Source organism: Herpailurus yagouaroundi, unplaced genomic scaffold, assembly GCF_014898765.1.
Source record: "Herpailurus yagouaroundi ecotype Mexico unplaced genomic scaffold, PumYag 187, whole genome shotgun sequence".
Lineage (NCBI taxonomy): Eukaryota > Metazoa > Chordata > Mammalia > Carnivora > Felidae > Herpailurus > Herpailurus yagouaroundi.
The window spans coordinates 2,489,270-2,508,065 of NW_024412418.1; the positions used below are offsets into that span (position 1 = coordinate 2,489,270).

The following is an 18,796-nucleotide window of genomic DNA, read 5'->3' on the forward strand; positions in this document are numbered from 1 at the left end:
TGACACCCTGAACTCCCACAACCACAGAGGGCTGTACATTTAGATATTACATGAGAAAGAAATAAGTTCCCCTCATTCACGCTGCTACTTTATTTTTGGAATTTAGCAGTTGTTCCTAATAGACATACATGTCTAGAGTTTCTGAACCAACAATTTCTCTGGGTGAGATTTATGGCTTTTGCACAACTGAGAGATGATCACATATTTGATCAATCCGATCAACTGCTAGTTGGTAAGGAGGGTATTCCATGCAGGTAAAAGAGATTCAGTGGAGGGGATTAAGTGCCAGAACATCTTTAGGATGATAGAAGCAATGGGAGGGATTCAAAGGGCCAATATTGCAATTGAGTTCAAGAACACACCCTCTCAGAGGCAAACCACAAGAGACTCTTAAATACAGAGAACAGAGGGTTGATGGGGGAGGTGGGGGGAAGGGGAAAATGGGTGATGGGCATTGAGGAGGGCACTTGTTGGGATGAGCACTGGGTGTTGTATGTAAGCGATGAGTTATGGGAATCTACTCCCAAAGCCAAGAGCACACTGCATACGCTGTGTGTTAGCCAACTTGACAATATTTATATTTATATATATTTAAAAAATAATAAACATACATACATACATACATACATACATATATTGGGTCAATTTAGACATTTTTAAAATGAAAAAAAAAAAAAAACCACACCTGTTCAGCTGCAAACCAGGAATCAGGAAGCTGGATGAGGAAGCTGTTACAAATGCCTCTTGACATTATCAAAGCAGATGACTAGGCCCTGCAATGCAGATTTTGGCTGCTACTGCTTGCAATCACCTCTCCATCCACATGAAGCTAAAGACTAGATGTGACTCTAGACACTCATTTTTCTTTTCCTTTTTTTTTGTTTTATTTATTCTTAGGCATCCAATTATTTTTTAAAAATTTTACCAAAGTTTACTATTTTATTTTTTAATATGAAATTTATTGTCAAATTGGTTTCCATACAACACCCAGTGCTCATCCCAACAGGTGCCCTCCTCAATGCCCATCACCCACTTTCCCCTCCCCCCCCCACCCCTATCAACCCTCAATTTATTCTCAGTGTTTAAGCATTTTCCAGGAGCAGAAGAAAGATGGTCTCCACCTTATTTCTATCTTCCAAATAACAGGCAAGTGAATCTATTTTGAGGCATCTGATTTATACCGATTCTTAGTTGCAAACTAGACAGAGACACGCCTTTAGCTTTCTAGACTCTGGATATAAGAGGGTGGGGATAGGGACTAAGTCATGCTTCTATCTTTCACAGAAGGGCAGAACTAGTGGAAAGAACAGAAAAGTTGGACTTTTCTTTTGTCATTTGCAATAAGGGCTGATGTTACAGGGGGCACAAAAGGGAAAAATTAAGATAACCAAATAATTTTTTAAAAATGTTTATTTATTTACTTTGAGAGGGGGAGGGAGAGAGAGAGAGAGAGAGAGAGAGAGAGAGAGAGAGAGAGAGAATCCCAGGCAGGCTTTCCACTGTCAGTGCAGAGCTCGATGCATGGCTTGATCCCATGAACCATGAGATCATGACCTGAGCTGAAATCAAGAGTCAGAAGCTTAACAACTGAGCCACCCAGGGGCCCCAACAACCAAAGAATTTTGAGTTTTAGAGGAACATCTTATTTTGTTCACTCTAAAAGTGCATTTCCCCATCAGTTTGTTATTCAGAGAACAGGGGTCACCTCACCAGTTAGGAAGATGGGATAGATGTATCATCCGATGTACTTAGAATGGCAAATACCAAATTTGTTGTATGTATAGAACAGAGCTAAGTATTTTAAGTGAGGTTTGAGATTGTTTCAAATAAGAAAACAGCCAATGACCAAAAAAAATCAGAATTTATTTGAACTCTTATATTTTTTTTGAACATCCACATCATTTTCTAATTAAAAAAAGACTATTCATTATAGTTTATGGAAACAGCCCTGAATACTCTAAATTATTAGCATATTTTCTTGAAAACATCTTTTTCCTAATGTTCCATGGGTTCAATCTGATGATCTTGAAACGACTTGTTATTTTGGTCTTCATCATGGTTCTCGTTTTTCTCTTCGTTTAATAATTTATATAAACTCTCATTTTTCTGTTTAACATCACAAAGAATTGACTCCATAGAATAGCCAAATTCAATAAGGGCATATACTTTATCTCCATGTTTATAAAAATACCCAATGGTATGCATAGCAACCAACTTGCCAGATGCATTAAACACTGGGGAGCCAGAGGACCCGCTGGAAAAACAAGTATCATAGCTAAGTGTATCTGTGCTCCAAACCTCTGATAGGAAACTTCGTTGGGTAAACATAGAAAAAGCATTATAAGTGGCAGCATGGGGACCTACCACCCCATCTTGATGATGCTCTGGGTACCTCTCTAACCGCTGATTTGGAGGAATCACAGCACAGCCATCTATTTTCTTGACCTGGCCTTCTGGGTGACCAATTAAATAAATCAAACCACTAGATGGTTGAGAGGGAATCTGTCCAAACAGGCCTGGAGGAAATCCATTTACGTTTTTTCTTAACTTTAAAATGGCGTAATCTAGAGTTCCATCAGACACTTCAAACCACGGCTCAATGGAAAACCAATCAACATCCATAGGACAGAACTTTTTATAAGCAAAAGTTACCTTTGCACATTTGCTTATTATATCTGGCCACAAACTTGGATCTGTGCCTTCTCCCACCATAAGATGTATTACATGTCGACAGGTGAAAATATAACCATGATTGAAGACAAAGCAAGTAGCGTTGCCTGTGTTTCCATTATTGTCCCATTTCATGAACCCAACTGACTTACTAAGATGAATAAGATCTTCACAGATTGCAACTGAAGTAGAATTTTCAGTCACTTTTCCAAAGTACTTTTTATAAATGTTGAATTGTTGAAATGGTAGCAGTTTGGTTTTCTTCTGTTCATCCTGAAAATACTTTCTCATCCAGAGAGTCTCTTCCTTAAAATTCGGATACTGATCCATTATCACTTTGTTCAACCTTTGGAAATTCTTCAGCCAGAGGTTAATTGCCATCCTTTGGATATATTGATTAACATGTTCCATACCTGGATGGGGCCTTTGCCTAACCTGTGAGTTGTTTCTCCTGTATTTTCTGTTGAAACTATTATTGTAATACTTACTAATTCTGGAAATTGTCCGTTGTTTTTTACTTTCAATATCATGCCCTAGATTCCGAGCTGGGAGAATTTTTTCTCTGTTGTATTCTACATCTTCAGTCTCCTCATCTTCCTCTGGTTCGTGTTCCCTGATCTCAGACTGTATCAGATCCCAGGGACAGATTTCTTCAGTGGTATTTTCATTCTCCTGTTTAATTTTCTTATGGGTACCTTTCCTGGCAAGGTTTTTCTTAAAAATGTCCATTTCTAAGGTTTTTCCAGACACATCATCCACCAGGGAATGCTTTCCATGAATTATCTTATGATCTTCTATTATTTTCCATTTAAATTCATCCAGGTCAGACCGAAATCGGCCATCCTTGCTTAGAGCTTCTTCGATAGTCTCACCCTTTAGGGCATAGATACAAAGTGTAGTTCCTCTTTCATGAAGTTCCTTGATCTTAAGAATCTTCTTTATCCTCTTCCCAACAGCAACAATGTGAAAAAGAACGCATTCCACGTATGGATTTTCACACTGGCGCAAGATCTGATCACCTTCCTGGTTACCCTTTCTTTGACTAAATTTTATTTTGAAGTGGGACCCTATAGGTAGGCACTTGAGAGGCATTCCTAAATTTATATATCCTTCTATTGTTTTTTCTTCAAAAACCAGAATGTGCTTATTCAAATGATTCTCCATCCTTTCACTGAAATTGTCATTAGCTCTCAGAGCTGAGTAGATACTCTCATGGGGTTTACCATATGCTTTAAACATACTACGGTCAGATTTCCTCGAGTTTTCATTCAAAGTAAAAGTAAAATAACATTTTTTATGGGTGTCCCAGTCTGGGTTCTGGATTTCCACAGATGCTTCATGCTTGACTTCACTTTTAAGCTTACTGGTCCCGCCACACTCGTTTATGTCAGGTAGAAGATGAATAGCAAGTCTTCTAGGGCAGGTCTGCTTGATGGCCATATCCTTAGAAAAAAGGAAAGATTAAAAAACATAATGAGAATCTCCTTTAATAATAATATTTCATGTTTGTCTAATTATAAAACTAGTATATATTCTGAATAAAAATTGAGTAATATACTGGATAATGAATAGTGGAGAAAAATTACCCATCATTATTCCATCACCAGAGATAACCATCCTACATTTTGTTTTATTCATTTCTTTTACTTTACGTGCAGATACAAACCTTAGGTTTCTGAAGTTGTGCTAAGCTGCATGAGTTTATTCTTCGCCAAGCAATCTGCCATTGGATGACATGTCATTAAACATTTAAATTTAATGACATTACATGCCATCAAACAACCTTTGGAACACAATTTTGGGGGCCACAGGATATAGTTCACTGTACAATAATTTCTAACTCATTCTTCTGTAGCTGGATACTTAGACTGTCTCAAATTTTTATAGGACAAACATTTCTATACGTAAAACATTTTGGCTGAACATCTGGATATTTCCTTAGGCCAGATTCCCAGCTGTAGAAATACAGACACTAAGGTTATAAATGTACTTCACAACATATATGCTGCCCAGCTGCTTTCCAGAAAAATTGTGTCAACTCATGCTGCTCCTTTTCCCCTTGATGCCCAGAGACCAACCGTATGGTTGGCTCCTTCAGAGATTTCAGTACTGTTATTTTAAATGTCTTCCAACTGATAGATGAAATGCCATTTAATTTGACTGCTTTTGTAAATTTGCATTACTTACTTACTAGTAGAGCTGTACTTAGATCTGTGAGTTCGAGCCCTGAGTCAGGCTCTGTGCTGACAGCTCAGAGCCTGGAGCCTGCTTTGGATTCTGTCTCCCTCTCTCTCTACCCCTCCCCCACTCATGTTCTGTCTCTGTCTCTCTCAAAAATAAACAAACATCAAAAAATTAAAAAAAATAAACATTAGAAAAAAAAAAGAACAGTGAATCTGGAAGACAGATCCAATCAAGTTTTGCTCAATTTTTAACAAAGGTATAAAGGCAATTCAGTGGAGAAAGGGTAGATGTTTCAACAAACTGTGCCAGATGCCATATACAAAATGAACAAACAAATGAACTAAGTAATTAACCACTGTTTCCTATTACTATTTTATGATCCACATACTTCACCATACACACAAAATTAGTGCAAAATGGGTCACAGACAAACCTAAAACTGTAAGGGTTCTTGATGAAAACTCACAAGAAAATTTTTGTGATCTTAGGTTTGGAAAGAGTTCTCTGATGATACAACCAAAAGCATAATCCAAAAAAGAAAAAAATGTTAAAATGCACTTCTTTAAAGTCAGTAACTGCCCCCCACCAAAAGATAGTATTCAGCAAATAAAAAGATAAGCCACAAACTGAGATAAATTATCCACAAAGATTAAAAGAAAAGTAATCTGACAAAGGGCTCATTTCCAAAATATATAAAACACTCCCAAAACTCAACAACAAAAAACCAGAAAGACCAATATAAAAACAGGCCAAAGATTTTAACAGACACCTCACTGAAGAAGATACATAAATGCTATATAGAACATGAAAAGATATGCAATATCATTAGTCATTAGTGAAATGTATTTATACTACAAGGTGAGACCATTACATATTTCTCTATTACACACTTATTCGAATGAGTAAAATCAGGAAAACTTTCAAAACTGTATGTTGGCAAGAATGTGAAGCAGCTGGGACTCATACATTGGTGGTGAGGATACAAAATGATAGAGCCATTTTGAAAATATTTTGGCAATTTCCTATAAAGCTAAACATAGACTTACCCTATAACTTGGCGATTCTACCTATAGGCAAGAACTCAAAAGCAATGAAAATGATATTCATACAAAAACTTGTATACAAATCCTCAAGGCAGCTTTACTTATACAAGACACAAATGGGTGGCTCAGCTGGTTGATCGTCTCTGGCTCTTGGTTTCGGCTTGGGTCATGATCTCACTGCTAGTGAGTTCGAGCCCAATGTCTGGCTCTGTGCTGAAAGTGTGCAGCCTATTTGGGATTTTCTCTCTCCCTCTCTCTTGTTCTCTCTCTCAAAATAAATATATATATAAAAAAAAGCCAAAACTGGGGAAAAAACCCAAACATCCTTCAATGGGTGAATGGATAAACTCTCATATATTCGTACTGTGGAATACTACCCAGCAATAAGAAGAAAAAGCTACTGACACATCTAACCACCTGGATGAATCTCAAGTGCCACGTTATATGTGAAAGAAGCCAGACCCAAAAGGTTTGATTCAGCATATGATTCTATTTACATGATTCTTTCAGCTCTGCACTCCTCTGTTTATAGAGTCTTAATGGTATTTAAACCCTATCCTTTTTCTTCTTTCTCCCTTTCTTGTTAAGTCCCTTATGGGTGTTTCCATTCTTTCTCTCCATCCTCTCTCTGCAAAACAGCTTCCTACCCTCCGTGGCTTCTCTCTCCCACAGTTCACCTCTCCGCGCTGCATACCTGCTGAGTTCTGCAGTTCAAGTTGTGCAGATTGTTGTGTTAATCCTCAGATCAGTTTTCTAGGTGTGTAAGATGGTTTGGTGTTGATCTAGCTGCATTCAAGAACTAGAGAAGCAAAAAGCTTCCATGCTGCTCTGCCATCTTGGCCCCTCTCTATTTACATGACATTCTGGAAAAGGCAACGCTTGGAGAACACATTGTTGATCACCAGGGGGTCAAGGTGAGTGTCCCCCTTGACACACACAAGGGAATTATTTAAGCTGATGGAACTCTATTGCATCTTGATTCTGGTCATGATTACAAGACCACAGGTAACTGTCATAGGCCAGAGAACTATATGTGGAAAAGATTCAATTTTACTGCATATATAATAAATAGGTTGAAAGTAGTGATAAAAGTTAAAGTCTTTCACACAACCAGTAAGATAACCAATCTTTTTTTATTCATTTGTTATCTTTTTAGTTATTTTCTCCTTTTCCAGCTTTTCCCAGATTTACTTATATTCTCCTTCTCTCTTGTCTTCTTTTAGATTTTTTCCCCCTCCGCCTTTCACTTTCCCTCCAAATAGTTTGGAAACTTTACATTGTAGTTTTGTTGTAGAAGTGGATGCCTTAGACTAGTGCTGTTCAGTGGAACGTTCTGCAGTGATGGAGATCTCCAACATCTATCCTTCCGGATACGGCAGCCTCAGGGGAAGTATGCTTAGTGTGAGCAAGGGTCGGAATTCTTCACTTTCTTCATTATTTAACTTTAGATAAGTTGAATGTAAATTTAGATAGCCACATGCGGCTAGTGGCTACCATAGTGAACAGTGTAGCCCTTTAATGTGAATATTTAGCTTAGAGTTTAAATTAAATCTCCTCCTTAAAGATACAAGGATAAAGCCTGTATATAACTTCTCCTTCACTTACAGAATGAAACCCAAATACTTAAGCATGGGGTTCAAAGAAGAGGAAGATACCACAGCTCTTTTCCAGAAAGCCACTGCACCTCTCTCCCGTTTTGTCGCAGCCATACGTGTGTACAAAAGTGAATTTGCACCAGCTCAGGGACAGGCCTCGCTTGCCGGAAGTGCCTCCTCAATCACACGGTTTTGTGCAGGAATGGCTGAGCTATGTAGCGTGGGAGGGTTAGATGCAAAAGGAAGTCTTCTCAGGGTACCAGGATGGACTCATTATCTGAATGGTAGCCAATGCAGGTATGCACTCTGAACTTACTGGAGTTCTGTCGTCACTATGCAGAAGGCCAGACAGAGGCCAACAACAAAGAGCAGAGCCCAGAGATTGGAAACAAAGGAGTCCCTTGAAGCCAGGTGTACTGCTGCATTAAAGCTTTGCTGAACTCTGCACTTGTCAGACAGATGAACCAATGAATCCGTTTTATTTTCTCCCAGGGCTAAACATTTCCTCTTTTGAAACGATACTGTACAAGCGAAGTAAATATTAGCAAATAATGCTATTAACAATGATAGATTTCACCGTACCGAATCTTCAGGGTATCTCAGATCAGTATTTCTCAAATTTTAACGTGCCTAAGAATCACCCGGGGGGGGGGGTCTTGTGAAAATGCAGATCACAGAGAGGTCTCAGGAGATAGCAATGCTGTTGCTGCTGTGTGTGGACCACACCTGGAACAGCAAGGCCACAGGGGTCCCTAATCTAGAACAGCACTGTCCAATGGAACTTTCTGCAATGATGAAAATGTTCTATATCTGCTTGTCTAGTACGGCAGCCATTACCCACATATGGCTACTGGGCCCTTGAAATGTGGCTAGTGAACAGAGGAAATTAATTTTAAATTTTACTTAATTTTAATCCAATGAAACCATTTTATTATTTCACAAGTAGAGGATTCTTTTTGACAAAATAAAAGTTCTAATGGAAATAAAGCCTACTATAATCTTCTACCAAAATACCTCTCCAGCTCTATTAGCCGACATTCTCAAATTCTTACATACGATCAAATCTAACTATGCTGCTCCCAAATATGTTTTTATGTGTATATGACTTTACTCACACTCTTCCCTCACGCGGGATACACTTACCTGGTGAAATTCTATTCACTAAGAGCAAGTCTCATATGATCCTGCCTTAATTTCTTGAGTGTGAATTAAGCATTCTTCTCTCCGCACTCCAAAAGCACTTGTTTATATCTTGATTTGGTATTAACGATTTGCATATTTTGTGTTGGTCAAAAACTGGCTGTGAAGTCTGAACACCCGGATTCAAATCCTTGCCCTAGCGTTCATTATTTTTGCAACTTTAAGAAAGTTGGGTTTCAGTTTCTTCATTTTTAAAATAGGGATGAGAGGGGTGCCTGGGTGGCTCAGTCGGCTGAATCTTACTTTGGCTCAGGTCATGATCTCAAGGGTTTGTGGGTTTGAGCCCTTCATTGGGCTCGCTGCTGCCAGCATGGAGCCCACTTTGGATCCTCTATCTTCCTCTCTCTCTGCACTTCCCCCACGCATTCTCTCTCTCTCTCTCAAAAGTAAATAAATCTTAAAAAAGTTAAATAGGGATGATAACACCACGTATTGTTTTATTAAATGTCAAATGAGATAATCCATAGGAAGTGACAAAAATAATTCCAGGTACACACTAATTTCTCAGTAAGCATGAACTGTATTTCTTGTTTTTTGCCTGTCTGTCCTTCTGATATCAAGTGTCTACACTGTTGGTCAGTGATCCTGTTGTCTAAAACGGCACACTTTGCATTGTTGATTCATACACTATTATTTGGCTTTACACAAACACTTATATATGTGTCTCCCCAAATATATTTTTCACAACATGGAAGAAGGGTTTATAACTGCCATCCTCTATGAGCGTATCCCCTTCCAGAATCCTGATAGCATGCTATGGTTAGGTGTGCTGCTCTAGCAAAGAGTTGTTAAAAAGTGGACACACCTTTGAAACTTCAGGTCTGGTACTCTGGCCATTTTCTGTAGCACTGGATGACTGGTTCTCTTCAGGCTTCATGGAATTCATGACGCGTTCACAGAAAATATGACTCACTTCTGCTTCCGGCCAAGTTACAGAAACAAGGACTGGATTTACCTTCCCACTTACAATGACTAAAAAAAAAACAAAGAATACAGTATGTGAAACAACTTTCAAACACTGGGCACCAGGCAGTGCAGAACAGTGATTTCCCATCCTTCAGAGAGAGAAACCAAATGAGGTAATCCTTATGGCCGTCTAGCTTTCCACCTGGGGGGTGTTCCCAGACCATCTCTCAGGGAAGGGACACACAATGGAGCCTGGCAGTTCCCCTTGAGTTGAGAAGACAAACTCAGGGTCATGGGAGGCCTATGTGGCTGGAGTTTGTGGGGCAGAGTACTAGAGAGAAGAGAGCGACAGCTACCCAGAGAATCCGAGATCTGCAGTGGGTACCCCTTGACATTTCAGCCAAATAAATATCAGTCAGTGCATACGTGCTGATGAAGCTTTCGGAAGCCAGGGGAAGAATCACCTAAAGGGAAAAGATGGAATAATTCTGACCTCCTGTAACTGAGGACATTGACAAATACAGTACACCCTAGGATTACTGCGGCTGACTGCTTGAGAGATCTCAGGCCAGGGTGCAGGGGACAGTGCAAAAGGCAGAGCCAGGTGTAATCCCTGATATGAGGGAGAGAGAGAGAGAGGAAGTTGGCACGTGTTCACGTTCACAGGACACAGAAGGGAAAGACCCACACAGACAGAACTCTGGATACAGGAAGAGGGTTCCCCTCAGGCATTCGGGTGAGAACTGATCAGAGCAGCAATGGAAGAAACCAGATAAGGCCAGGAAAGAACCACCCCAAAACGTCAAACCCTCTCCCTACACCCCTCCTGGGGATCTCGGTTTCCTCGTTTGTAAATTAAGGAATCTGGTGTAAACCAAACTTTTATTGTTCCTGTGAATTACCCCCTCTGGTCTTGTTAAAAAGGAAGATACCACATCGCACCCTCAAAGATCAGGATTCAGTACCTCTGGACTGCAGTTACAGAATCTGCGCTTTAACACCGCCCCCCCCCCCCCCCCGCCGCACCCCCCGCGGGGGCGGAAGCAGCTTCCTAGCTGATCTCAATGTGTCTTTCCAGGAGTAAAACTCTTGACCTCTGAAGCTGGGGGACGGAAAGTGGGTTCCCACAATGGGAGGCTGCCTATCCCCCCACCCTCGAAACCTCTTTGGCTCCGGATCAAGGTCCTTCTGCCTAGTGCCCTTGACAACCACCCCCTAAGGGCTCCACGTCCGACTCAGGACCAGAGCGCTACTCACGGATGCGAAGAATCTGTCCAACGGTGCGGGTACCGCTGTCTGGGATTCGCAAGAGCTACAAAGCACTGGGCTCAGGGGCCTCTCTTCCGGACCTCTTCCCTCTGGGAAGTGCAAGTCCGCCCTCCTGCGCTCGGCGCCCAGCCACCAGGAGGCTAGGGGGCGGAGGCTGCCTGTGCTCATTCATTGGCCAGTAACTCATTCACTTCGGGAACCGATTGGCCGAGTCCGGCCACCCAGCGGGGCGGGCGGGAATGGCTGGGCTTTGACCCAGTCCAGAGGGCTGGCGAGTCCCAAGGCGGGATTCTCCGAATGTGCCCGCGTGCGCGCCATCCCGGAGCTGGTGATGCGGCTCAGTCCCTCCCAGGCACGTACTCCCCACCCTGGCCGACGGTCAGCATCTTGTTCCGGGACCCACTGCACAGTCTCCTCCCGCCCTCCCTCCCTAGAGCCTCGGCGCCGCGGCCGTCGGGGGGGTAGTGCCTGGAGCCAGCGCGGGAGTGGGAGGAGCCGGAGGTTGGTGCTCTCGCGGGGCTGGAGCTGCGCGCCCAGCGTCGGGAGCAGCGGGACAAACGGCCTTCCTGCCAGGTGGGCGGCGGCGGCGACGGCAAGAGGAGCATCCCGGGCGCGACGCGGCGGCCGCTGCAGAGGTGGCCGGGATCGGGTAGAGGCCCCGCCAACACCCGCGGGCGTCCGGGCGGGCGCCGCACCGGCTTCCAGCGGACGAAAGGGCCCAAAGCGGGCAGCGGCACTCCTGCTTCCGGTCTAGCGGGACTTGGCGCCCCCAGCAAATGAGCCAACCTCGCCGAGAGACTAATGCACACACTCAGACCAAACCAAGAAGCCCAGAGATCGAACCCTCTCCCCCAGTCCCCTCCCCTGTGACTCGCGGTTCCGAAGAGCCCGATTTCATCCCTCTTAGAGGGAAATCCGCCGGGCGGGGTCCCAGGGGCCTGTAGGCATTTCCCGCTCTGCGCCTGGAGATGGATGTACACTTTAGTTCAGCCTCTATTCCCAGTGGGGTGGTGTTTGGTAGTAGACTTATTTGGGTCTCATTTGATCTTCGCAGTCACCTCTTGAGTTAGGTGCGAGTTTTGCACCCATTTCACGGGATAGTTTGCGCAAGACCACGGGACTAGTTGGGGGCAGCGGTGTCCGCGAGTAGTTTTAACCTTAGAGCCTCACAGCTTCTTGCAGGGAGACAGGGAAGTTCACTCCCCTCACGGGGGTCTTGATTACCAATTTGTAACTTAAACGGATCTGGCCATTTGTGATTCACCGTCCATTCGTGTCCAAACATCACTTGGGTAGCTTTAAAACCCGCGGACACCCAGACCACTGCTGCGCAAAGTTGATGATGCATCAGGATCCTCTGGTGAGCTTGTCGAAATACATTTCTGAGCTCCCTCTGTTAGAGATCCTGACTCGGTAAGGCTGGAGTGTGGCCCGGTAATTTGCATTTCTCAAAAGGTACTGTCAGTGCTGCTGGTGGCCATCTTTAAGTCCAATTGTTAATTTCATTGACCAAAAAGTACTCTGAGCATTTACAAACGTTAACTAGTTTTATCCTCTAACAACCACAGGAAGCAGCTGCCGTTATCACCATTTCAAAAGAAATTGTGGCCACAGAGAGACAGCAAGCAATTGGCCTGAAGACAAACAGCTATCGGCAAGGCTAGGATTACGACCCAAACAGGCAGGCAAGGTGTCCTAAACCACTACCCATTGCTTCTCCACTGTTGTTCCAATAAGTCTCCACGACCCCAGCACACTCCAGCCCTTTCCAGCCCCGCTCCCCTCCAGTTGCGCTCCCCACCGCCCTTACCAGTACCTCTGTCCCTCCCTCTGCGCTCCAGGGCTTTCTTACACGCAGCTCTTGGGAATGGGGTCAGTACGGACAGTCCCCAGGCAGGATCGCCCAGGAAGGTGAACAGAGCCACTAGGAACAGAGCCCAGTCTTCTAGAACAGCGGATACTCGCTGCGGGCAAAGGATCTTCCACCGCGGACGGAGTTCCGCTCGCGGCCTGCAGATGGCGCCAGAGGACGTGCCTGATGGAAAAGGGAGGGAAAAGGAGGCGGGAAAAGCGAGTGAGGATTGATGCTCATTATGGCCAAAGGCAGCGCGATGTTGGCTTGCCCACTCTTCCGTTTTCTGGCGCCCAAGATCTTCCCACTCCTTTAAGGGGTGCATTTGTGGGACCGAACAGACAGGTGGGAGTGGCCTATGCCGCGTCACGTGCTCCCTGAAGGTACACGTGTACGTCCAAAGTTGCTCTAACTCAGGCTGGCTTAACCCCTTTTTTCCAATTTACCTTGCTCTCAGTTAACTAAGGCCCACTTAACCTGTCTCTCCGTGCATTTGTCTGTCCATCACTCTTGGGTCCTTGGAGTTTTTGTAACAGTCATCGAGGGGGCAAAGCCAGCATGGTGCCTCATTGCCTTAGCAAATAAGTATTTCCGGGTGCTGATAATGGGGAGTGGGCTGAGTGGGAGTGGGGGTCAGGAGAGCAGAGTGGAGAAAACAGGTGGGAAGCCTCCACTGAACATCGGGCGCTGTGTTTTCGAAATTGTCTGGAGGATTGTCTCATTTCATCTTTCTATTTAATTCATTTTCAATTTCACAGGTTAGAAAACGAGGTAAATAAATCATCCAAGAGTAGTCCTTGAATGATTTTAACTCGTGTCAGACGCCAAAGCTGAGGTCCTTTATTGTGCCCAGGCTGCCTTTGTGGCATTTCAATGCAGGAAGGTCCAGTGAATCACCGCTCCACCCTCATTCATCTTTCTATCCATTCGTTCATCTATTCATTTATTAGGGACCCATCTGCATGCCATGGGTCTAGTTGCTATTGAAAATACAGAGTAATAGGAACTGTGCTGTAAATTACAAGAAAAAGAGATATACACAGCATGTTGATACCTGTTTTGTTCCAAATAATATGAGGGAGAAAATCTACCCTGGTGTTCCAGATCATTGCCTTAAGCTGTAGTAATCTTTGAACTTTTATTTTCCCGTTCCTGTAATTTTTAAAAATTGAGTATTCGCCCCATCTATTTTTATTTACCTTATATATTTTATTTAATTTTATAAATTTATTTATTTGAGAGCAAGAGAGAGAGCAAGAGAGGGGGTGAGGGGAAAAAAGGGAGAGAGAGAATCCCAAGCAGGATCGTCACTGTCAATGCAGAGCCAGACTCCGGGATAAATCTCATGAACTGTGAGATCATGACCTGAGCCAAGATCAAGAGTCAGATGCTTAACCCACTGGGCCACCCAGCCCCCTAATACATTTTAATAATTAACATTAAATGTTAGGCACATGTGATTTTTATGTTTTAGGTAAAAATATAAATGGAGGTTCAAATAGATTCTTCATTCACCCCAAAGGACCATCTCGGTCACATCCTGAAGTGCTTCCTCAGTCTGGAAACTTCTACCCTGATTATGTGCCTGGCTGTCTTCTTTCTTCAGAACACCACCAGGTTTTCAGGGTGTCCTTCTCTGACTACTTCCTATAGAATATGACCTTCTCCCCCTCTGTTTTTTTATGTCCCCTTATTCTGCTTTATTTTTTCATATACTATATCTCGATGTATAATAGACAGGATTAATTTGCTTGGTTAGTTTTGCCTCCTTGCATCAGAATCTAGCTTCTAGAAGAACAAGAAGGAGTCCTCAGTGCTGGTGACTGTGGGAGGAAAGCAACAGAGCAGAAGGGTGGGAGGTAGAGGTTCCAGAAACCCTGGGGCTGAGGTGGGAGAACAGGGAAGATGGGAGACTCTTCGTTCATGCCCCATTTGTCTCCTCCATTCTTGCAATTGTCAGGGCCAGGGGCACCTAACTCTTCCCTCTGGCCCCGTTAACAGCAGTCTCTTCCTCTTCTCTCTGATTTTTCAGCCCCTACTCCACAGTAGGAAATGTGGATGCCCCATACACAGGTACCTCCAGGAAGATTCAGTTATAGTTCCAAGAAAAATTCTGTTGTTGTCTCTCTCAGCATCTTCTGTGTTAAGGTGCTTGAACAAAGTGTTCTGGGATGGGAGCTGGAAGATGTAATCTCTGCCCAGATTTGCCCCTGAAGAAAGAAAGATTACACAGCGTGATTGAATAGCCTGTCCTCACATTAGCTGACCTACTCCCTATACAGGAGCCAAGGACATCTGAGAGTTGACCCTGAATTGAACTTCTTACCCAAACTGTGTCCTGAACTAATGATGAACAAATCTTGCGAGTGTGCCGGTTTCAGTGCGATGTATGGAGAACATCCTGAGAAATCTACACAGGGTATAGAGGTTATTATATGATTTATAATCAGTGGGAACCAGTCATACATCCCTGAAGAGCTAGCATAGCTAGCCAGGGAAAAAGTTGAGCACAGATATGCACTGGCTCCTCTGTGACTTAGCACCTCTTGCTGTGGGTGAGCCTAGAAGCTTCCCCCACACCCCTGAGGTCATCGCAGCACCGCTGAAGAGGGATACGTTCTGTCGCCTCTGTCCAGGCTTACATCACCATAAAGTCAATATTGGGCTAAGCCCTACTTGATCTTGTGCTTTTGACTGTTAATCACAGTCCGAAACTCCCCATTATTAGTCATCCACTTCTTATTAGCTGAATGACCTTGAAGAAGTTAGCTTCTTTCTTTGAGCCTCAGGTTCATCACGTCTAAGAGGGAAGAAATACAATGTCATCAGCCTCACACGTGGGGTCCCAGGGTGTCAGTCTCTGAGGATCAGAGAAAGATATTTGTGGTTTTGGGAGACTTCAGAAATCCTATTACTGACATACTCATGTGTAGAAAATACTGGAGGAAGAATTGTAACCTAACAGTAAGTAAATAGGAACACAGACCTCAGACAGGAGCAGATAACAAAGACAGGAAACAGTGGTGAGCAAAAAAGTTCTGGCCAATTTTATTTTATTTTTGTTTTATTTTTTTATGTTTTATTTATTGAGAGAGAGAGACAGAGACAGAGCATAAACGGGGGAGGGGCAGAGAGAGAGGGAGACACAGAATCCAAAGCAGGCTCCAAACTGTCAGCATAGAGCCTAACGCGGGGCTCAAACTCACAAACCACAAGATCATGACCTGAGCCGAAGTTGGACGCTTAACCGACTGAGCCACCCAGGTGGCCAATTTTATGTAGATGGTTAAATCTCACTGACCATGATAGACTCTCTGGAAACGACTAACAACAAGAGAGGTCTACCATATCTTGCCTGAGCCACCCAGAGTTGTGCTCTGGGCCAGAAGGGCTGGAGGAGTGAGGTGTTTGGTCTCAGCCATCTCACTCACTCCTCTGGGTGTGATGAGGAAGGAGGATAGGGAATGAATCTTTCTGAAAGACACCATCTTATTGGGGTCCGTGGGAAGCACAGGGAGAGGACCTGGTACTTTGTTGCCTACAGTAGAAGAGAAATTTGCATTCAGTTATGATACTAGGAAAAATATTAGTGATCAATACAAAGTTAAAAAGGGACTATGATGATAAGTAAATTAAGATTCTTTAGTGGAGGCAATATCACCTTTGAAAAATGTTATCTTTTGAATACTATAGGGTATACTTTTTAAAAGAAAAAAAAAAAACCTCTACAAGGGAAATAAATTTTCATCCCATTCTCTACATGCTCTACCTTTCCAGAGATAATCTGTGATGGCACAAGCATAAGAACTCATTTTCAATGTATTTTCACAGCAACAAAGAAGCTCTGTTCATGCATAAGAAAACTGGTGGATCTGGCTTGAAGTGAAAAATTTATCTGAGATACATTTCTCATGGATAGTTTTTGAAAGGTCTGTGAGGATGCTCAAAAGGGGGTTCATGAGTGTTCTACAGCACATGGGTTTGGGGAACAGGAAGATAAAGATTTGGATTAAATCTAGATGAAATCAGGGGCCAAAGAGGATGGTAGAGGGGTCTGTGTGTGTGTGTGTGTGTGTGTGTGTGTGTGTGTTGGAATGGAGGGACAAATGGAAGCCCGAGGGTGGCAAGGGAGGTGCTATGGTCTCCAGATCTGGTGTAGGACCTTGGAAAGACAAAGTGGTCTGAAGGGTTGGTGCCTTTACTGTTTTTTAAATATTTTTATTCTCACTCCTGGGCATTACTGTTAAATTAAAAAAAATTTTTTTTAAGTTTATTTATTTATTTTTATAGGTGGAGGGAGAGGCAGAGAGAGGAGAGAGAGAGGATCCCAAGCAGGCTCTGCGCTGTCAGCACAGAGCCCAACGCAGGGCTTGAACTCACGAACTATGAGATCATGACCTGAGCCAAAACCAAGAGTTGAACGCTTAGCTGACTGAGCCAACCAGGAGCCCCATCACTGTAAAAATCTCACCCTTGAGCACACGGGCTACTCTTCCCATGATGACAAGGCAAGGCTTGGTTGCCAGGGGCTTCTGCTGGAATCCCTAGGTTTTTCCTGTGAGAAGAGGGCTCCTTCAGGTAAGGAAGGGTTGGGGGAGAAATGGTCCCTCCTCACCTACTACCTCTCCTCTGTACCCTAAACACAGCACAGCAAGTTTACCTTCAGGGACAGCCCACTGGGATCAATGGTAGGGCTGCCCCTGTTCCTGAAGCCAGGCCTCCACGAAGGTAAGAGAAAAAATGGCTTGCTGTGTCAAGGGAAGACTCAGATGCAAAGCCTGAGACTCGGGTAGTATTTCAGGGGAGTTTAGTGTCCACGGGAAAGCAGGATGCTCCCAGGTTCATGGGCCGGCAAGGGCAACTACTTGAGGTACACATGAGGGCACTTGTGCGACGTGGGGACTGGGGTCTGCCTGGGAGAAGGGGTGAGGACAGCGTCCCAGGTGGAGAGGGGAATCAAGGTGGTGAACCAAGTTACACGTGCTTGTCTTCTTCACACCAATAGCTGTATTCGATCATGGAAAAAATAAAAAGAAATAAAGCCAGAATAAATCTGCAACAGCAGAGCAAAGGAAAACAAAATGTGCTGTCACTGGGCCAGAGATTTTGAGTAGACAGATGAACCTGCAGGAAAACCCCAGGTCAAAACACGTGAGGGGGCAGACCTGCTGTGGAGAAAGAAACTGTAAAAAAAACTTTCAAAGGCAAACCATGAGAGACTCTTAAATACAGAGAACAAACTGAGGGTTGATGGGGCAGGGGAGAGGGGAAATGGGTGATGGGCATTGAGGAGGGTACTTGTTGGGATGTGCACTGGGTGTTGTATGTGAGCAATGAATAATGGGAATTTACCCCCCAAACCAAGAGCACACTGTATGCACTGTATGTTAGCCAACTTGACAATAAATTATATTTTAAAAAAACATTCAAGTTCGGGGATGGGGATATAGCACATCTGTATCCCTTGGATAACTACCTAGTAGTGGAATTGCTTGGACATAGGGTAGTTATATTCTTAGTTTTTTGAGGAAACTCCATACTGTTTTCCAGAGTGGCTGCATCAGCTTGCATTAGCACCAATAATGCAAAAGAGATCCTCTTTCTCCACATCCTTGCCAACATGTTGTTGCCTGAGTTGTTAATATTAGCCATTCTGACAGGTGTGAGGTGGTATCTCATTGTGGTTTTGATTTGTAGTTCCCTGATGATGAATGATGTGGAGCATTTTTTATGTGTCGGTTTGCCATCTGGATGTCTTCTTTGGAGAAGTGTCTATTCATGTCTTTTGCCCATTTCTTCACTGGATGATTTGTTTTTTGGGTGTTGAGTTTGATAAGTTCTGTATAGGTTTTGGATACTAACCCTTTATCTGATATGTCATTTACAAATATCTTCTCCAAATCTGTCAGTTGCCTTTTAGTTTTGCTGATTGTTTCCTTTGCTGTGCAGGAGCTTTTTATTTTGATGAGGTCCCAGTAGTTCATTTTTGCTTTTGTTTCCCTTGCCTCCAGAGACGTGTTGAGTAAGAAGTGGCTGGGGCCAAGGTCAAAGAGGTTTTTGCCTGCTTTCTCCTCTAG

General features: G+C 43.5%; 1 protein-coding gene across 1 annotated transcript; it reads right to left on the reverse strand.

Moving 5' to 3' along the window:
- Window positions 1–1,842: 1,842 nt before the first annotated feature.
- On the reverse strand, window positions 1,843–11,086 carry FAM111B (FAM111 trypsin like peptidase B). Its single transcript, XM_040495062.1, has 3 exons — window positions 10,856–11,086; window positions 9,498–9,664; window positions 1,843–4,113 (listed from the first exon to the last, which is right to left on the reverse strand). Exons 2-3 carry the CDS (start codon window positions 9,576–9,578, stop codon window positions 1,996–1,998), a joined length of 2,199 nt encoding a protein of 732 aa, XP_040350996.1. The 5' UTR covers window positions 9,579–9,664; window positions 10,856–11,086; the 3' UTR covers window positions 1,843–1,995.
- Window positions 11,087–18,796: the final 7,710 nt, after the last annotated feature.